This window comes from Phasianus colchicus, chromosome 11 (assembly GCF_987193195.1).
Source record: "Phasianus colchicus chromosome 11, bPhaCol1.hap1.1, whole genome shotgun sequence".
In the NCBI taxonomy this organism is placed as follows: Eukaryota; Metazoa; Chordata; class Aves; order Galliformes; family Phasianidae; genus Phasianus; species Phasianus colchicus.
The window spans coordinates 4,880,506-4,899,325 of NC_143446.1; the positions used below are offsets into that span (position 1 = coordinate 4,880,506).

The following is an 18,820-nucleotide window of genomic DNA, read 5'->3' on the forward strand; positions in this document are numbered from 1 at the left end:
GGATTAGAAATCTCATTAAAATATCAATTCTTTTACAATTAGCAGCTTATTGTTTTTGCTATTGAATTATGTTGATGTTTTCAGCAGCTCTTTGTAATTTTAGGTCATTGCAACCATCCCAACAAGTAGGCTAAAGTTTTTAAAGGAGGCAGGGCGGCTCACTGAGAAGGAAGAGGTTCCTGAAGAAGAACTCAATGAAGATGTTGAAGAAATTGATCATGCAGAGAGAGAACTTCGACGTGGACAAATTCTCTGGTTCAGAGGGCTTAACAGAATCCAAACCCAGGTATGCTAAAAAGTAAATGCCCCCATTTTGTGGAAGTAATCTGTGATAAAGACAAGCTAATGTTATAGAAATCCACAGAGAACGTTTCTATATTGGAACAATGGTACTTGGAAATTGCTTTACTGTTTTCAAAGGAGCATTATGTGAAATGGTAAAACAGGTGAACTTTTAAAAGGGTGTGTATAGTGGAACTATAAGTATTATAAAAATATTCAAAAATAGGAATACCTTTTTTGACTCTACTGTGTTTTTCTGCTTCAGTGATGATCGCTGAAAAAACACTGCTACTTGGAAAATGCTAGCTTATACTATGGCTAGCAAAACGTTATGAAGGCTTTTTAAAACATGCCATTTTATTTTGTCTAAAATGTATTGTTGTTCCCAAATATTTGGATCTAAAGTGTAACACATTTGATTTTTAAAAAGATAAAATATGTTACTATCATGTATATACAGATATATATACATAACATACGTAACAGGAATTGATTTGTCTTCCCTTTAAGGTCTTGAAAAATCTGATTCTGGATTTAAAGTAGTAAGGGCTTAAGCATCCACTGAATACTGAATTGTGTGCATTCGCTACTCTGGGTGCTATTTTAGAATTACTTTTTTCCACTTTTCCTAAATACAAAAATCTATAATTTTTTAAAGCAAAACTACAGGATTCAGATGAAGGGTACACTAAGTACTTGCACTGAGCCACACTATTAAATTTAGTGCAGTTTAGCCTATTAAGTAAAAACGCTAGAAAAGTATTTGAACTATTTTGCCTTTTTCCTTGCAGTGAAGTAGCATGTTTTAAAGCACTTTAGTCTTTCTAACACCTGTGCCAGCTTGCAGAAGAGAGCAACTTTTAAAGATATGTATTTCCCGTGATATGAGATGGTTCCGTGAATGTTTTGCATAATACTTACGTGAAAGTAAGAGGTGAACAGTTAAGAAAATACTTCTTGTTTTTATTTGAAGAATCTTTTAAAGAACATTTACATCGAAGAAGATTTTGAGTTTGACATTTTGGTCTTCATTTAAGACGGATGATACTTTCTCCCTTTTTCTATATACAAATGGATACTTTTTTTTTTCCCTGGAGAAAAGATGCAGCCATGCCTTTTAGAAAAATGGGAAAGCAGTTAACTGAAGCTGGGATAGTTGGGTCTATTCAGTACATCACAGCAAAATGAAAAAGGAAAGAGGGTGGAAACTGCTGTTAGAGAAAGGTTAAAGAGTTTGGTAAATTCCTGAGCTTCTGATTACATAATTAAATATGGATCTTCAGCTTTGGGGTTATGCGTCTTGACTCCTGTCTTGAGTCAGGAGCACTCATCAGCAGAGAAAATTCAAAATTGTCATAGTTCCTCTTACTTAGAAAGGTACAAACCAGTGCCCAAGTATTGGTGATCATTTTGGAAAGGTGACCTCTAAATGTGCATTCTTTTCTTCCTGATGGCTGTAGGAGGAGTGTTGCCTGTTGGCATTTCTGTCAGGATGTCTTTCTGGTTGTGGTGAGTGTAAACAACTACACAAAAAAAGAAAATTACATCCTTTCAACTCTTTTTCTAGTCTGAGAGGTAGCTTTTAGTTCTTCTGTGTATCTTTGTCCACTTAATTCACAGAAAAATTATTATTCTTTTATACTATTTAAAACAAAATGAAATTAATTACACTTCTTTGCTAACATCCATCTTAGTTTCTCTTCTGCTCTTAGTTATAGATGTATCTTTGGTAGGATGTACTACTTTCTTTCCTACCAAAAGGCTCTGTGATTTTTTTTCTCATTTTGTTCATTCAGTGACTTTGATTTTTACATCCATTTCACATCTGTGGAATGATAATGGAAAAAGGAAATGGGCCAACAGACTCAAAAAGAGTTCCAATTGCAGTTTCCAGATGTCCGCTGCAGAGTGATGAACCTATGTACAGGTCAAATTAGATACTTTGTTGGATGGACCTCGAGCGCATTTTGATGTGCTGTGTGTTGCGGCCCATCCAAATGAATTCATACACTTGTACTACGTTTCCCAGGAAGCCATCTAAAGAAGAGTTGATGGAAGAAGATGAGGATGTCTGTAGCATCCTTGGGGAGCTGGAGGATTTGCAAGAATCCTCTGATGTCTAATGCACTTCTGGAGATGCAAAAGAAGAAGGTAGAGCATCCCCTCACTTTATATATATAAGAGGATGACAGTTAAGATTAGGAATAAGCTATAGACTCAAATTTCAACAAATCCAGTTTCAGCCGTCGTGCATTTGTGCTGTATATTGGGTGATATTTATTTTGGATTATTCTCTGTTCAGACCTTTGCGGACATACAGCTCCAGCATTCAACAAAAGCCTTCACTCCTAAGTTATAAAGAATCTATGAACATTTTTGTTTGTTTTTCCTCCAGATAACTAACAGGTTTCCAGTAAAACCTCATCCAAACTGACAAAAACTTTGCAATAATAAAGACTTTGGGATGTTTTTTTTTTTGTTGGTTGGTTGATTGTTTTGTTTTGTTTTAATTGCCCTCTCAAAGCACAGTTTTCTCTAGGCACTAGAGAAAGAATTTCCATTGTTGATTCTTCACACTGAGATGCCGGACACATCTCTATTTCACGCTGCACATGCATGAATTTCCGTTAAAGAAAAGTGCATGAGAAATGCACATGCCAAAGTCACAGACACTGACTGTATATTTCTGATTTTGTCTACTTCTGTTCGTTTGCATACTTTACTGTCTTATAGTTTATGTCAGGATACACACTGTCTTCTGATTGGCAGTGTTTCATTACTGGACAGCACTTTCAGAAGACTGTGAAGTTTCAGACATGACTCATTCTAGTTATGGAAGCTTCACGAAGGTACAAAAATAGTTTCAAATTTCATTGAAGACAGGTCTTTTCTCTGCTGGTTTTCAGCAGTGCTTTCCAGTTCTTTCTTGCAGTTCTCAAGAATTCTTCATTCTGAAGTTCCCCAAGTTCACTGCATCTTTTTAAGTTGTGTACTGAAAAGTTTCTATAGTTATCTCACATTTGAGTAGGGAAAATCATTTAAGTATGGAGGTTTGAAAACTTTTCAGGTTATATATCTGATTTTCATAACACAAGGGCTCTGTCCTCCCTTTGCTTCTTTAACTCTATAGTTCGGAGTTTGTGTTATCTACTTAATGTGGCCAAAAAAAAAAAGAGACTAAAACTTACTAAATATTGTTTTGTGAGCAAAAACAGGACAAAATAGTTATATAGATAAACGTGCCTGCTACAGAAATACCTTAAATTTTTTTCAGAAAATAATGTGTCTAGAGACTGTTGTGGAAAAAAAAAAGATTTTTCTTTGGATATTTAGTATAGAGATTTTTGTTCATTTCTGCACTAAAACCTTCCTGAACAAATGCAAACACCACAGCAATGACAGTCACTCCTAGCAAATGCTTTGAAAGTTAAATAAAAAGCTAGTACCTCTGTTTTTATTGTTATTTTTTTTTCATTTCTTATAGCATTTAATACAAAAAGGTTGCTGGAGACCACAGTAATTAGAATGGAAACTGTTTTATTTCACACAGATTGAAGTTTAGTTTGCTTTACTAATACTAAAGCAAACTGTTTATCAGAGATTGAGCAAAGCCAATTTCTTCTTGTTCTTAAACAAATAAAATAAATTTTGGATGCAGTTACTGATCTCCTGAGGGCATTAATAACAACAGAACAGCTTGCTGAAATTCTCTTCCATTTTAAGGATCTCCTGCCAGGACCATTCTGCTGTGCTGAGATCCATTTTTATTCTTTTTTAAACTGCTAATCACTAATGCGTTTCTTAACTGTTTGTGCTTCAAAAATAGCATAGAATTTAAAGAAAGATGAGAGAGGCAAAAAATACAGTATGCTATTTTTTTTTTTTCTTTGCCAGAAGGCCTATAATCAAAACATGATGACATTCTCTGTTCTGTTAGAAGCTTTTCAAACGTGTTACGATGTAGGACTTAGCCTTTGCTTTCTCATTTTTAGCAATATGAATTTTCTAAATAAATACAGTCTTCTGTAATTACAAAAGCATCTCATTTGAAAACTCACTATTTACTTATTTATTTATTTGGGTGAACTCTTTCTTTGCTGTTTTCTGATTTTGGAAGATAAACTCCTTAGGAGGCCAGGATCTTTTCTTCTTCTTCATTCACTTCAGAGAGAATGCATTCCTGTATGTTCCACCTTTAAGATTCTAAAATGGTTGTCATCTTTTTCCTCTGGATTCACTCCATGAAGATTGTAACTTTTGCAGTAGTTTTCTGTAGTAACTTTTTTTTCAGGAGACAAAGTAAATTACACACCTGTATTGTTCTCTGGAGAAACTATTAAATACAGATCTTCCCTTATCTTTTCATTCTTTCTCATGTTAGAGTCTTTCAGTTAATTGGAAAGGCATTTATAGATGCAAAAATGCCCTTCGGCTTTGGATCTACCACCTTAATCTTCCACAGCGCAGTTCATGCTCTCAGTGAGTGCTTTTAAAATCTTTCTTGAATGTTCTCTTTTGAAGAGTGCTCTGTTATGTATGTCAGATAATGAAAACCCAGGATCTTTATGTAATTCTGCTTTTGTACAGTAAACATTTCAGGTAAGTATTTAACATGCCTTCATATATAACCAGTGGTTTGAACCACATGCTGTTTTCAAAATGCCACTGATTCACTTGTATTCTTGTTCCAAATGGCAACTCATCACATACTGTATTTTTATTTTTTTTTTAATTGGACATATAGCTCAAAAGAAGTCTGCTACAGAAAACATGGAGAGCAAAGCTGCAGAATGTTGTCATGTCTGCTTAAAACTGCACATCCATCAGTGTGCACATTAAATGCACGTTGTATTTAGGGGTCTTACTGGAAAACAAAGGCTCAATGAACAAGGCTGCTTCATGTCTGTCTAGCAGAAGTATAGCATGGTGATTGTGTAGCAGTAACCTTTGATTCTTTTTGCAGCTGGCTTTGACATGGTTATTTCTGTGAAAACATAAAGGAAAATAGTGATCTCCAAAGACTAAGATAACAGGGGGGACGCATCCGTATCATTAGAGATGAAGCCTTGTGAATGTATGAATGCACTAGAAAATGTTAGCAAATTTATTATAATGCTTTCAACTTAGAAAACTTAGGAGGGCTTATACCAAGGTTTGTGCTATTTAACTTGATAAATATACCGCTTTACCTTCTCCCAACTACTTTCTAGGCTGTAACTCTTACAAAAATCTGTGTTGCAAGATAAAATCTGGAAACATTGGGCTTCTTCATACAACTAGATGGGTGAAATCTTCTAATGGATTCTGTTTTGTTGTGTTGTGGTTGTATGATTGTAACAAAGAGGACATTCTGTTGTTTAGGAATTTGTAGCTGCTATCTACTGCCAATCCTTGACTTTAAAAACACTGGATATATAGAGCCTGCTTTATATTGTGTAATCCTGGTGCCAGAGATGATCTTGAAATACCTCCTTTTTAACTCATATTCTGAATTCATGATTAAAAGTACTAAAGGAAGATATTCAGCAAAGACACATCTAACAGTGGGTTACAATATGCATATGGAAATAACAAGTAGAAAATGGTCATTCTGTTTACTGAAATATTCGGTCTGGTTCAACATAATTTTGTGTCTAATTTTAAGCACTGTATAAAGATAAAATATTAATATTTTATTCTGTAATTAGAATAGACCATCATTCATTATCACTGCTTAATTTACACAAACTTCTGTTAGAGAAAAAAGTAAAATATCGGAATACTTTCCATTTTATCAAGCTAGTATGCTGACAACCTTGGTTTTTTGTAGACAAAATTAAGTCTTATTTGTAATATTTCTGTAGGCTTCCCCCCCAAATTAAGTAACTGAACTTTCCTCCCTCTGGAAGAATGCCTAAAAAGCAATAGCAAAACAATTGTATTCTCAGTAGGAAAAAGTAAACGTTAGCTAATTCAAGTATTCCAGTAGCATTCACTTTGCTTACATATAAATAAAATGGTTTAATTTTGCAATATTTTTATTTCAAATATGCTAATTGTTTAAACTCATGCAGCTTCATTGCCTCCTATTGAGCTGCTTCATTTTATTCAGGCAGAAAAACTGGACCATTTCATATTTAAAACATTAAGGACACTAAAAAGTATTTATTTCCATAGAAATTAAACTGCGTGAACGATTGATTTATTGTTTTTCATTATTATTCCTGTTAGTTTTGCAACTGTATCCATACTTTAAGCAACTTGTCTCATTCTTTCCTCCATTACAGATCGAAGTAGTCAATACTTTCAAGAGTGGCACTTCCTTTCAGGGGGCTCTAAGGAGACAGTCCTCCGTCACAAGCCAGACCCAGGATGTAACCAATATTTCTAGCCCTAGTCACGTATCGTTATCCAATGCTCTTTCCTCTCCTACCAGCACATCTGCTGCTGCGGCTGGGCGTGAGTGTGTATTCTTAATGCATCAGATCTACAGAGATGCCAACTTATGTAGCAGTCATTTGAGACTGAGCTACTTTGCACTCTCCCATTTTGTCATGTTGTATTAGTTTACACGTACCCAGACACACGTAACTGGATTACTTTGTGTACAGTAGATACTCTTCATCACTCACTGCAGGTTAATGTTAACTTACTGCTAGAGCAGTAATTTTTATCCAGTGTATGGAGACTCTGTTTGAGGTTTCTGTGTTACATTTTCCTAATGCCATTCTACGTTTTTCTACTGCTTACAAAATACATTCTCTAAAAAGTACTGTGAAAATCTTACATTAGACAAAAAACAAACAAAACAGCTCCAGCTTATCAGGTAAATGATCGTTCCATTTGGAAGACTGTGTATAATGTAGGTCACTCATGTTCAGTGAATATGTACTCTACTTGGCACAGGTACAGGAATGAATAAAGAAATAGAGAATCTGGCTTATGATGAAAGGCTAAAGGATTATGGTTTACATGAATGATGAAAGAAAAGTACCTCTAAATTTGATGGGAGATAAACATTAAGGAAGGAGGTAGACAGGCAAGTTAAAGGACAGTGTCAGTGCAACAAAATAAACTAATTTGCTAGAAGTGTTTTTTTAAATGCTGAAATCTTCAAACAGCTTTTCTCTAGACATAAGTGAAGCATCTAGTGAAGAGATAGTGAACAGAATAGAAACACTGACAGGACTACTTCACTAAAACATCTTCATTATCTAGGAATACTCTTAGGCATCTAACTTTGTTTAGCATTAAATGAATATTTAAATGTACAGAACTCACCTTATAAACTTGTCCCACACCTTACAAAATCATATCATATGTCCCTGTTGCAAGTTTTGCTAAGAAGTTGGCCAGAGGGAAGGCAGACAGAGACAAGGCAGACCAGAGAGGAAAGTAATGTTCCAGAGCCCCTGGAGAAGAAAAGGAAGCCTGACCTTTCCTTTCAGTTTGAGTGCAACTTCTTCAGTATTTGAACATCAAGAATAAAGAAATTTTAGACATTCATTAGTATCTTTGCTGGAATTAAATATCAAAGGAGAAACTTTACTTTTGCTAAGAACCCGAAGAGTCAATAAGGTTCTAGCCTCGGTGATTTGCTTTTAGAGAAAATTTTTATCTTTTTCTGTCTTGGTGGAAGTTTGTCCTCCTGACTTTTACTCCAACAGCATCAACAATTTCAGGGTAGCAGCTTCACCGAGGGAAGCAAAGGCTGCATGCCACTGCTGTGCCACAGGCACTACAACCTCCTACAGAGAGGTCAGAGCCCAAGTTGCCTCATTTCACACCAAGCTGTACACAGAGCGCTACTGACAAACTAAGGCTTTCATCCAGGAAGAAAGACTTTAATAATACTTCTGCATTTGAGCAGAAAGCAGAGAACAGCTCATTCTGCTGTGGTAAATGTTTCATCAATATCTTGAAGCCAGTGGTCTGAAAGGATAAATCTAGCAAATATAAAATAGTTGATTTATCCTCCTCCTTTTCTCTCCATAGCAGCAAATCAGCTAAGAATTGAATAGTATTGCATCTTGAGAAAGGTTTTACTAGGTTACAAGCTGAAGTTAATTAATAGGGGAAGTGTAGTCTGCTATGGTGTCTGCTGTCTGTTTGGGAAAATAGAACACTTCTACAGAGAAAGAAAAAGATTGAATTGTTGAGCTATGCAGGGATATATGCATCTCCACTGCAGAGTAAGTACAGATCGAGGCTTTTAAAGTGATTCTGAACTGCTGTGTGGAATTTTGCTAGAATTTTATTACTGCAATGTCATGGCTTTTTACTATTAAATTGATGTGTCCTTCAAATTATAATCCTTAGGGAATGTTTTGATTTATTAATACAATAACACAAATTCAATGACAGTGAAAAAGAAAGGAAAACAATGTTTATTCCCAAACCGCTTCCATTGTAAATCTCTTCTAGAATCTGGTGAAACTTTCTGAATCCAAATTTAATTGAAATACTTTTGTGGATCGGCATTTTCTGAGAAAATGTTAGTTACAAAATGAACATATAGGTTTACATATCAGCTCCTTGCTTGAAACATGGAGCTGAGGACTGAATTCGTTCCTCTCAGATGCTCAGAATGAATGAAACCTAAATATGATTTGTGGGGTACTTACATATAAATATATGGGGTGAGAGGAATAATAAGATAACTGTACCTCTGATTTTCAAGCCTTTCCTGGAACTTTTAAAAATACTGCATATGTGGATATCACATATATATAGGGAAAACCATAAAAGTATAGCCAGGACAAAAGGGCATAATTCTTGAGGGGTGCTAGTATGAGATGCTGTTTATTTTCAGAGAACTGCTGCTCAGCACACTGCACCTATAAGGATACTTCAGTTATCATTTTGGGTGTCCAAAATACAGACATCCTGCAGAAATAAGAGCATCAAATGGTGCTCTATCATAAAAATATGTAAGTCTAATTTTACCGAGCATATACGCAGTTCTTTACTATTTGTATAACTTTTTAATGTAACACTTTGTTGCATAATTTCTTCTGCAGTTTATAATATCAATTCGGAAACAAAAATCTTGTCATTTTTCTATTGTTATTTGACAGGCCAATGTTTGATTCAAATAAACGTTGTTCAGATTTATAAATTATTAGTAACTACACAGAATGTTACTGCATGAGTAAAGATACAGCTGCCTGTCAAATGCTGCCATATTTTCAGTAGCTGTAAAACAGGTTAGCAAGCTATTACCTGCATCATCTTTCACAGGATTGCAGAATGCCTTAGCTGAGAGTTATTTGTATACAAAGAAATACTTAGTATGGTACTGACACTTCCCTAGTTAAGCTGATATTGTTCAGATCTCGGTATTTTTGCTGATAACAAATCCTGTATTTCTGGATGTCAGTGTTAGTTTATAATAAAGTCTGCCTTATGAATGCCTTACCTCTTCTGAAAAAACCTTACGGCTTTAAACAGTGAAAGCTCTTAAAAAAATAAATCTGGCATTTTATATATTCTGGTAAAAGTAGAAAATTTATGCAAGTTCAAACTAAATATGCACATGTAATTAATTTGCACACCATTAAACTACGGCAGTTGAAAACATGAGATTAATAAGGGTCTGTATTCAGTGTGGTCCTGGCCATTTTCTCAGGTTTTGCTGTATCGTATGTATGAACACACACATATATACCCAGGCTTCTGTCATTGGAAAACAGTTACATGACAGTGTTAAAAGTGGTTTTAGATACCAGGCTATGCTTTACCAGCTCTTGAAGATTGAAAGTAAAATTGTTGAATTTAAGAACGTGTATTTCCTTCTACTTTTTATTTTGAGAAAGCAAAATCAGATGAAGTGGGGCAATGAATGTTTTGTTGTTTTTTTTTTATTTTAGAAGCTCAGAATTTAGAACACCAAAGGTTAGCTTATATGTAAAATCAGGTATATGCTTAAAACCTTTGCTAGTTCATGGGTTAATTAGGCAGAGGATCTAACTGTACACAAAGTAAACAAGTTATTCTTTATCTATTTTTACCTAGTTGTCAAATGCTGTTTGTGTTTTCAATAGGTAATTCCTTCAAGAAAATATGGTTTAAAATTTTTCAAGAAAGATACATATTTAATATTCCTTTGTACCTGCTCTTTGTCCTTCCCTCCATTCCCATATAGACAATATAGTTAATAATGTTCCTAAGTGGAAGAAGCTGCAGATCTCTTTACAACAAACAAAAACAAAAAAACATACAAAAAACTCTTTCTTTAAAGTTTATAAAACAGAAATATTGTTAGGTATAGGATACATTTGGGGAAAAACAATCAAAAGAAAAACTACACCAACATGCAGCCTGCTGCAGTTTTTGTGCCTTTGGGTTCCTTTGGATTTGTTCCATTGAAGGATGTCATATTTGGCTGAGATTTTTAGAAGTGGGTATTTCACTGAATCAAACTTTTTGTGATATTAACATTAGCAGCAGTGGCATCAAACAAGCCACTTGTACAGATGACACACACGCACATAGATGCAGTGATGACTCAGGAGTTTCTAGCATGCAATTAAAATGTTTTCCAAATTATCACAAAATATTCTTAGTATTTTTCCATCATACAGACCTCTTTTTTGAAAATTTATTTTTAAGCGTTTTCCAGCCAAAAAGAAAAAGGAAATGGAAAAAAAAAAAGCATAGCATTATAAAGGCTAGGGTCTCCCATTTCTTAAAAGTGGGGCTAATTCAAGATGTTTTTCATTGTCTCTTTAATTTGTAAGTACTTACAATTGCTCAGACTCACCAAGAAGCTGTAACTTTAGGTGGAAGCTTTCGATCTGCTGCTCTTGCCTTAAGAGTGGGCATTAACATCTGCAAATTATGCCGGAAATTTCATCACAGAACATTCAGAAATCTTGATTCTAGTGCTTAATATGATATTTTTATTAAAAAAGATTTTTAAAGGGAGTGCTTGGCTTAGCTTTTTGTGATCTCTTGTGCATGAAAATCAGATACTCTTGTACTGAGAAATTACTACTGTTCAGCAGCCTTTTCTCATCTATTATTTCTTACATATTTAGTTTCCTATAAATGTAATGATTGAGCTGGACAGCCTTTACAACTGAAACTCAAGAGATTCTTTGTTTGGATCAAATTTTCTCATGAAGAAAATGGGAGCATTTTTTTTTTTTTCATGAAAAACATCTACTTTAATAAATGTAAAGCAAAATTATTTCCCAATAGTGATCTGAATTCAGAACACAGATGGTCAAATTGGTGGGCAAACCAGCCTGACTGAAATTGCCACATGTTTTCCAGAGCAACATGGTCACATGAGGAGATGGAGCAAGTAGAAGGTGAAACCTGCAGCTAAAATGATGTTCAGAAAAGTTTCAGCATTTAGGGACATTATTAATCTATTGTCTGATAAAGACAGATATATCATAGTAAGACTTGCAAGTTTCCACTGGTTATCACAAAGATTGCCCCAGTCTACTGGGATGTCCAGAATCTGAATTGACTGCTGTGTACCCTTCCTTTAGGAAAATAACCATGTTTTAAGTCTAAACATAAAGTCCAGTCTTCAACTGGAGATGCGCTGTGACAAGAAGATTTAGAGTCATAACAGAGAAATCTTTTCTTTAAAAAGATTGTATTTTATATTTAAGCTTTGGCAAATCTGATAAGAATTGTTAAGCTCCAAAAATCTGGAACAATTCTATAATAAAGGAGATATTCTAGGAAAGTGGAAGACACACTTCTGATCTCATGCTATAAAATTCAGCGGAGTAATAGACGTGAAACTTTGTGAAATGAGGATCAGACTTGAGGTTTTCATGGATGATGTGGTTATTATATTCTGCCCTTGCTATGTGTGGTTTGACTTTTCAGCAGTGCTTACTGAAACTATGGCATATTTATGTAGAAAGAGAATATCCAGAACATCCTAGTCATGTATACACGTGACTCCCATAAATATATTATCTTTTCCTGTGATACCTACTCCAATTTGATACACCTTAAACTCAGAGGATTCAAAAATAAACAGGAACAAACATACTGAAGATATGCTTTGTATCTCTAAGCTTCACATATCCCAAAGTAATTGACCAAACTTTCTCTAATCAGTATAATTATGCTATTAATATAGAATAGTATCAGTTACATGTAAGAGTTGGCATCTCTTTGCAAAATTGACCTCTTGTTTACAATTTTATACTAATCACCTTACTGATCTTTTCAGTATAGAATTTATTTGCTTTTGCAGTGCCCTACTCTCTACTGTCTGAATATTAAATGTGTTTGTTTTCCCAGAGGGCTAGAGAACATTGGACAAAAGGGTTCAGCAGGAGAGAGTGAAATAAAAAGAGGTTGTGAGTCTTTAACCTTGAGCCTGAAATGAATGTGAACCAAACTCAAGATACTTGGCTTATATGAAGCCAGGTAAACATTCGAGTATAAGCCCACATGCTACCAACCATAACAGATGTGCAGATGATAAAGAGGCTTTGTGTATTTTGCCTATATTGTTGTATTTAAGAGTGAGATTCTGAACTTCATCTTTTCTTCTGATGGGGAAAAAAACTGTAGTATCTAAATTTCTATTTCCTTTATTTTTCTTGCCTAATGCAGTATAATAAATATAACTGTCAAGGTGGGATGAAACTCAAGTTTTTTCTATTACAGCTACAGAGAAGAAAGAAGTGGAAACTTAGAGCCATGTCAAAAAATGTCCTGAATTGTTGTTCCCACAGTCTTTTGTTTAAAAGCAGTTCATTTTTTTCTGTTGTCTCCATTACTGTGAGAAAAGGGAGCTGTATCACACTGTTTGTCTTCCCTTGGCATTGTCAGCATCATAAAGAAATCTCATTTACATGAGCTTCACATAGTTCATAAAAGAACATGTTCTCGGTTCTATCCATCATGGGTATGTCCCTGCTTTTACATGCTGTACAATCATAACATTTTTTGAAGATCATCAGCTATAATTTATCTTTAAAAAATAATAATCACACTATGTGGGCTTTGCTTCAGTAGAGCCTCTAAACATTTCAACACTAGATATTAATTCAAATAACCCTGAACTTCATTAAGCATGGATTAATAGAGTTTGTTGCTGTTGGGCCATGTAACTCTAGGTAATCAGTATCTTTTCAGTTCTTAGCTTAAATAGGGTATTGTTACTGCATTTAAATTAAACTGCCAACTTTGTATTCAAGGTGGCAAACCCCGAATATGTATGGAAAACCTATACACCACTCTAAAACTGTAGAGAGATGTTAAGTCTTCTAGAGAAGAAAACAAGCTAGCTTTATATAACCTCAGCTTCAGGGATTTGCCCAAATTTTGCACTTGTGTTACAGCTGCATTCAGCTACTTACATATCAGTAGTTATAAACAAGTTTCAAGCTATTTTTACTAAAAATCACTATGAGCATATAGAATCTTTGCCCATAATATCTAAATGTTCCTGCAAGATCTCCACACAAAGTGATGCAACTGCTGGCTGATCGTACATTCTGAATACCTTCAGATTGCTGTGTAAACACATCTAGTCCAAGCAAAAGATGTCTTTTCTTGCAGTAGTTCTTCAGCAGTCCCAGCGGAGTACTGAATTCAGGCCACGGCGGGAAGGTTTTCATAGCTTGTTTTCAAACAGTCTGATTCTATAGGTTTCCCCCAGCTACGTATGATACAAGCAAGCTACTCAGATTGACTGAAAGCTTGGTATTAAATGTAAATTGGATTCCAAATCTTGGAAGTAAATGCAGTATAGATGAACAGTTAAAATCCATACTTGCCCTGTAGTATCATTTTCTGAGTCAGCTCCTGCAATTTTATTAAGCAGACTACCAGTGGCTTCAGTGGTTGTTTCTTACTGCAGAACTTAAGCCTGCAAAGGCTTAAATATGGCTTGTGTGGCCTGAAGAAAAGCTTTACTTTTATTGAATCCTACAAAATCTCTACAAGCATAATATGAAAATCCAAGCCTGTATTTTTTAAGTGAAAATTTAATGTACTTCTCTTTAAAAGAATCTAGCTGGCAAACAGAACCTACATCGATGTAATAAAATGTGGAGACATTCAAGAGAATGAAGCATTTTGTTAGTTTAATCAGATATGCTGAAAAGCTGCAACTGAATGAGATGATTGCTATTTTTATTCAGAGAGCAGAAATAGTAGGTAGCTTTGCAGAAAATACCCCTGTATCAGCCCGTATAATAAAGTGGGCATGTCACAGAGCAATTCCCTGATTTCAAATAGGGCAATGTGGTAATGCTTCAAAGATTGCTTTGGCAAACATACTGTCTTTTCATTGTTTAAACAAACTACTTTGCACTTTCAAATAGAAGATAGAAAGGTCTAGGTAATGAGGGAATTAGTATGTCAACTCATAGAAATATGAATTCAAATCCTATATATTTAGTAATGCAAATTAATCTCTTGCTGGTTCACTACAGAACCATCACAGAGCAGAGCACAATTCAGAGTGATTCAACTTGCATAAAACCCTAATTTATAATTCCAGGTGCTCTCTCAAACAGATGTTATATACACTGTATGATAGTAGTGCACAAACCTTGCTCTTCTATGACCCTCTTGTCTTGCACCTGCCAGCCTCCTGAAATCTACTACCCCACACCCAGACAGGCTATTCTATACCACGTTAGTTTTCCTATTTGGAGCATAAGTAGTCACGTGAAGCTGCTTTTTGTACTGTGCTCTATCCTACCAAATGTATTTATAAAGAGAAGGGGATTTATTTGGACTGACCAAAGGCCATGCATTTGAAGGTGGCGTGACTTCTCTTAGGATTTTTGAAAGATGATGAACATTCAAATTTAGAGAATATAAACAGTGACAAAGTTCAAAGAGATCAAAATATAAGTCAGCCTCTTTCTCAAATCTGCTGATATTCTGTACGACTTGGGCAGCTCCAACGACAGGGTCAGCTTGATCCTGCAGCTGTAACAATGTGAGCCCACATAACTATTAAACCAATCTGCTCATTAAAGGGGAAAATAAAACTATACAAATTAGTGACATATTAAACCAACCAATAATGTGCAGCATATTCACATGTAAAATGACACACATACCTACCACCAACCATTTCAAATGTGCTTGGAAAAGCTTTCACAATGCCTGCTTGCACCTTTTCTGCCTCTGCCTGTGTTTTGGTTTTCCCTTTAAGAAATGCTAAAAATTCACTCATGAACTACATGGAAGTAGGATAGAACTCATATTTAGTCATAAAACATTTGCCAACGGATCACGTTTTTGCCATTCTGTTTTTTCCTCTCTGCCCCCCCACTCCTTTCCAAGCAGTTATGTTTTTTCAGTAGTAACACATAGCACAACCCTTCACGTCTCTTCAGAACTGTAGGTCACTGGGATACGGACTGCATCCCTCCCTTTGCCCACCCACAGAGCACTAGTGTCCCCACTCTGCCATGCCCCTCACTGCTCCTTTCATTTCTTACTGAGAAAGCAATTTGCACTGTTGTTCACAGTCTAACGGGCTGAGCCTCGTAGTTTATTTTCACCTGTGTTCTTATTGTCAGGTGGTTAACAACATTAGATTTATCCTGGCATAAGTCTGCTGACCTAGTTTAAAGACTGCATATATGGCATCAATTGTGTCACTTTCAGCTTTTAACTTTACAAAGAGTATTACAACTGAGACACAGAAAATGAAAGAGCTTGCTGTTTAACAACGCAATTCAATTCAACCCAACAATCAATACATTACTTTATTATGTTTTCTATATATTAAAAAGTTAAATGGCTAGAACAGTGGGTCTATACTCGAGTGTTTACCTCACATATGCATGAAGGAAAAGAAAAAGTTGGTTCAACAATACAATGTTCACATTATCCAGGCTTCCAAGTGTAGTTGTTGTGTGCAAGTTATCTCTGTGGTAACTGTGATTTTTTTTTTTTTCCCTGTGGTAGCATGATTATGCTTAGTATTTTGTCTGCTTGGCTTTTTGTGCTCTTGGCTGCATTCATTTAGATTTTGCTTTAAAACATTGGTATTACTTATAATTTTCACACTTGGCTCCTGTGTGTCTCATACGTTCCCATCCAACTGTGTCTGTGTTCTGTGCTTTTCTGTTTGTGAAGTGTGATTTGTTATATGTAATGTTTTATAACAAAACAAAAGAGACTTTTTTAAAATAAAAAAGCCTTCCTACTTACTCACTGCAAAACTATCAACATGCATGATTTTACATTTGCATTACAATTAACATGGCTTGTCTTTTACTAGGGATGTACCACACGAGTGGACGTTCGCTTTCTTTAACCAGTACTTCCCATCAGTTCTTTGATGGCTTTAAACTTGATTTATTTTAATATTGCAGTTGATACAGATATTCAAAATGCACATAACTGAGCCACTCGTTTATGCATATAACATCCAGAGACTATGGACTTCAGCTGCCTGCACTGCCCTAACCATATGCTACATTTTTCACAAAGTATTCTCTAACACTTTCTGGCCCCTTAAAGGTGTGACCTCTGACACCTCTTTCCTTTTCTCCCCCTAGATCCGCGTCGTGAAGGCATTCCGTAGCTCTCTCTATGAAGGTTTAGAAAAACCAGAATCTAGAACCTCTATTCACAACTTTATGACTCATCCTGAGTTTAGGATAGAAGATTCCCAGCCCCACATCCCACTCATTGATGACACAGACCTAGAAGAAGACCCTGCTCTCAAGAAAAACTCGAGTCCACCGTCTTCACTGAACAAGAACAACAGTGCTATCGACAGTGGAATAAATCTTACAACTGACACAAGTAAATCAGCTACCTCTTCTAGTCCAGGAAGCCCAATACATAGCCTGGAGACATCACTTTAGCTGAAAAGGTCACTGCAAAAAAATAAAATAATAATAATAATTAAAGTAAAATAAAATAAAATAAACAACCACAGCAACCGAAATCTATAAATATATATATTAAAAAACATTGCTGGCTGAAAAGCTGTTTGAACTCTTATTCACTCTGAGACAAGTGAATGAATTGTTAATCACAATGGTTTTGGGGAAAGAATGAATGGCTGATTTACATACCCCCCCTCTTGTTCCCTTTCAGAAAACAAAACAAAAAAAATCCTGCATGAATGTACTGTACACTTCTGGCCCTTCTTTCTTTCTTTTTCTTTCTTTTTTGTTAATTTTTATTTTTATTTTTTCCTCCTTAAGCAGGAACTGCAGAGGACTTCTTTCTGCGGCTATTTATCCAATTCACTGGTCTGTGAGTTTTTTGAAATGCTTGTGTGGCATGGACTCAATTGTATAGATTAATTTAAAGAACTTTTTTGAAGTTGCAAAGCTTAACTTGCACAGTAGATTTGCACCAGTTGGACAGAGGAACTTAAACATTTATGAGACTATATATAGAGATATATACATATAAGTATATACATAATTAATTATATATATGTATATATCTATATATATATATACAGTTATATATATATAAAGTTTCTTTGTTGGCATGTTGCCTTGTTTCTGCTCAAATTGCTCTGACTATTTTAACTTATTTATGTCCTAAAAAAGAATGTAATTTGTTTACAAACCTGTAGATAATATCCTTAACTATTTGTAGGGTTAAGAAAGCACTTCCTGCCGAAGTAGTATAAAAATGGCTCAGCTCAGCTCATTGAAAAGTCTGTAATATCGCACCCTGGATATTTTATTGCAACTGCGTTCTGATTTCTGCCTGTTTTTTTGTTGTTGTTGTTTTGGGTTCTTCTTTTTTTTTTTCCTTTTTTTTTTTTTTTTTGTTAAATATTGTAGATATTGCTAGTAAATAACGAAAGAAGCCAAAATATAATAACACATTGGATGTAGCATTGTGATCCTATATACAGGGAGGTAAAACAGGCTTCCTTTGTTTCAAATAAAAATCAGAATGATCAGGTTCTCTCTTTTTTTTTTTTTCCCTCTGATAATCTGCTTGAATTTGTTTTGGTGCAACATTTGAAAATGGAGGCTATTTCATTCTTTAAACATATGGCAATGGCTTCCAGAAAATATTTTTAGACAGATAATATGTGAAACTGAGTTGAGTTTATAAATAACAGATTTAAAATAAGCTATATCTGGTTTGTCTATATGAAGATCAAACTAATGTTTAAATATTGTGACATATTGTGTTAATTCTTTTCAGTTAGTAATATAGGCATTTATTTCCTTATTACTTACGAAGTACAGGCTGTTGGCATTTTGGATGAAAAGCACTGTAGGTTGTTGCTTTGATTTTTTTTTTTTAAGGAAAATATCATTTCTGCACTATTAGGTCTGAATGAAACGATATTAATTGTATATTGAGATATTCTTTGTGCGATTTTATTTTTAACGAAGCTTGTCTTCCTGTAGTCACAAAGTATACTGTAACACAGTACACTGTTTTACCTTGAGCTTTCCACAAAGAAAGCTACTGTGAAAACCTGCAGTAAGGAGGGTGACAAATATTTTTCAAGATGGTAACAGCCCTAATAACTTAAAATTTATGAGCTTATATAATTGCTATGTCAACCACTTGAATGCTAAGCACTTTGTGGATCACAGATTTTTCATAAATAATTTTT

At 34.9% G+C, this 18,820-nt stretch overlaps 1 protein-coding gene and 1 long non-coding RNA gene across 22 annotated transcripts in view; one reads left to right on the top strand and one right to left on the bottom strand.

Annotated features, from left to right (window-relative positions):
* Window positions 1-17,610, top strand: part of ATP2B2 (ATPase plasma membrane Ca2+ transporting 2) — a 393,147-nt gene extending 375,537 nt beyond the window's left edge. For 11 of the 17 annotated variants that reach the window (XM_090148043.1, XM_090148052.1, XM_090148056.1 and 8 more), the window contains 2 exons: window positions 104-286; window positions 16,773-17,610. In XM_090148043.1, coding sequence (XP_090004169.1) covers window positions 104-286; window positions 16,773-17,084 — 495 coding nt within the window. In that variant the 3' untranslated portion in view covers window positions 17,085-17,610. Of the gene's footprint in view, window positions 1-103; window positions 287-6,548 lie in introns of all 17 variants that reach the window. The other 6 variants (XM_090148054.1, XR_016470063.1, XM_090148058.1 and 3 more) reach the window with 6 other exon arrangements.
* LOC116239166 (uncharacterized) overlaps window positions 1-18,820 on the bottom strand; it is a 114,061-nt gene that overhangs the window by 66,600 nt on the left and 28,641 nt on the right. The window lies entirely within an intron of this gene.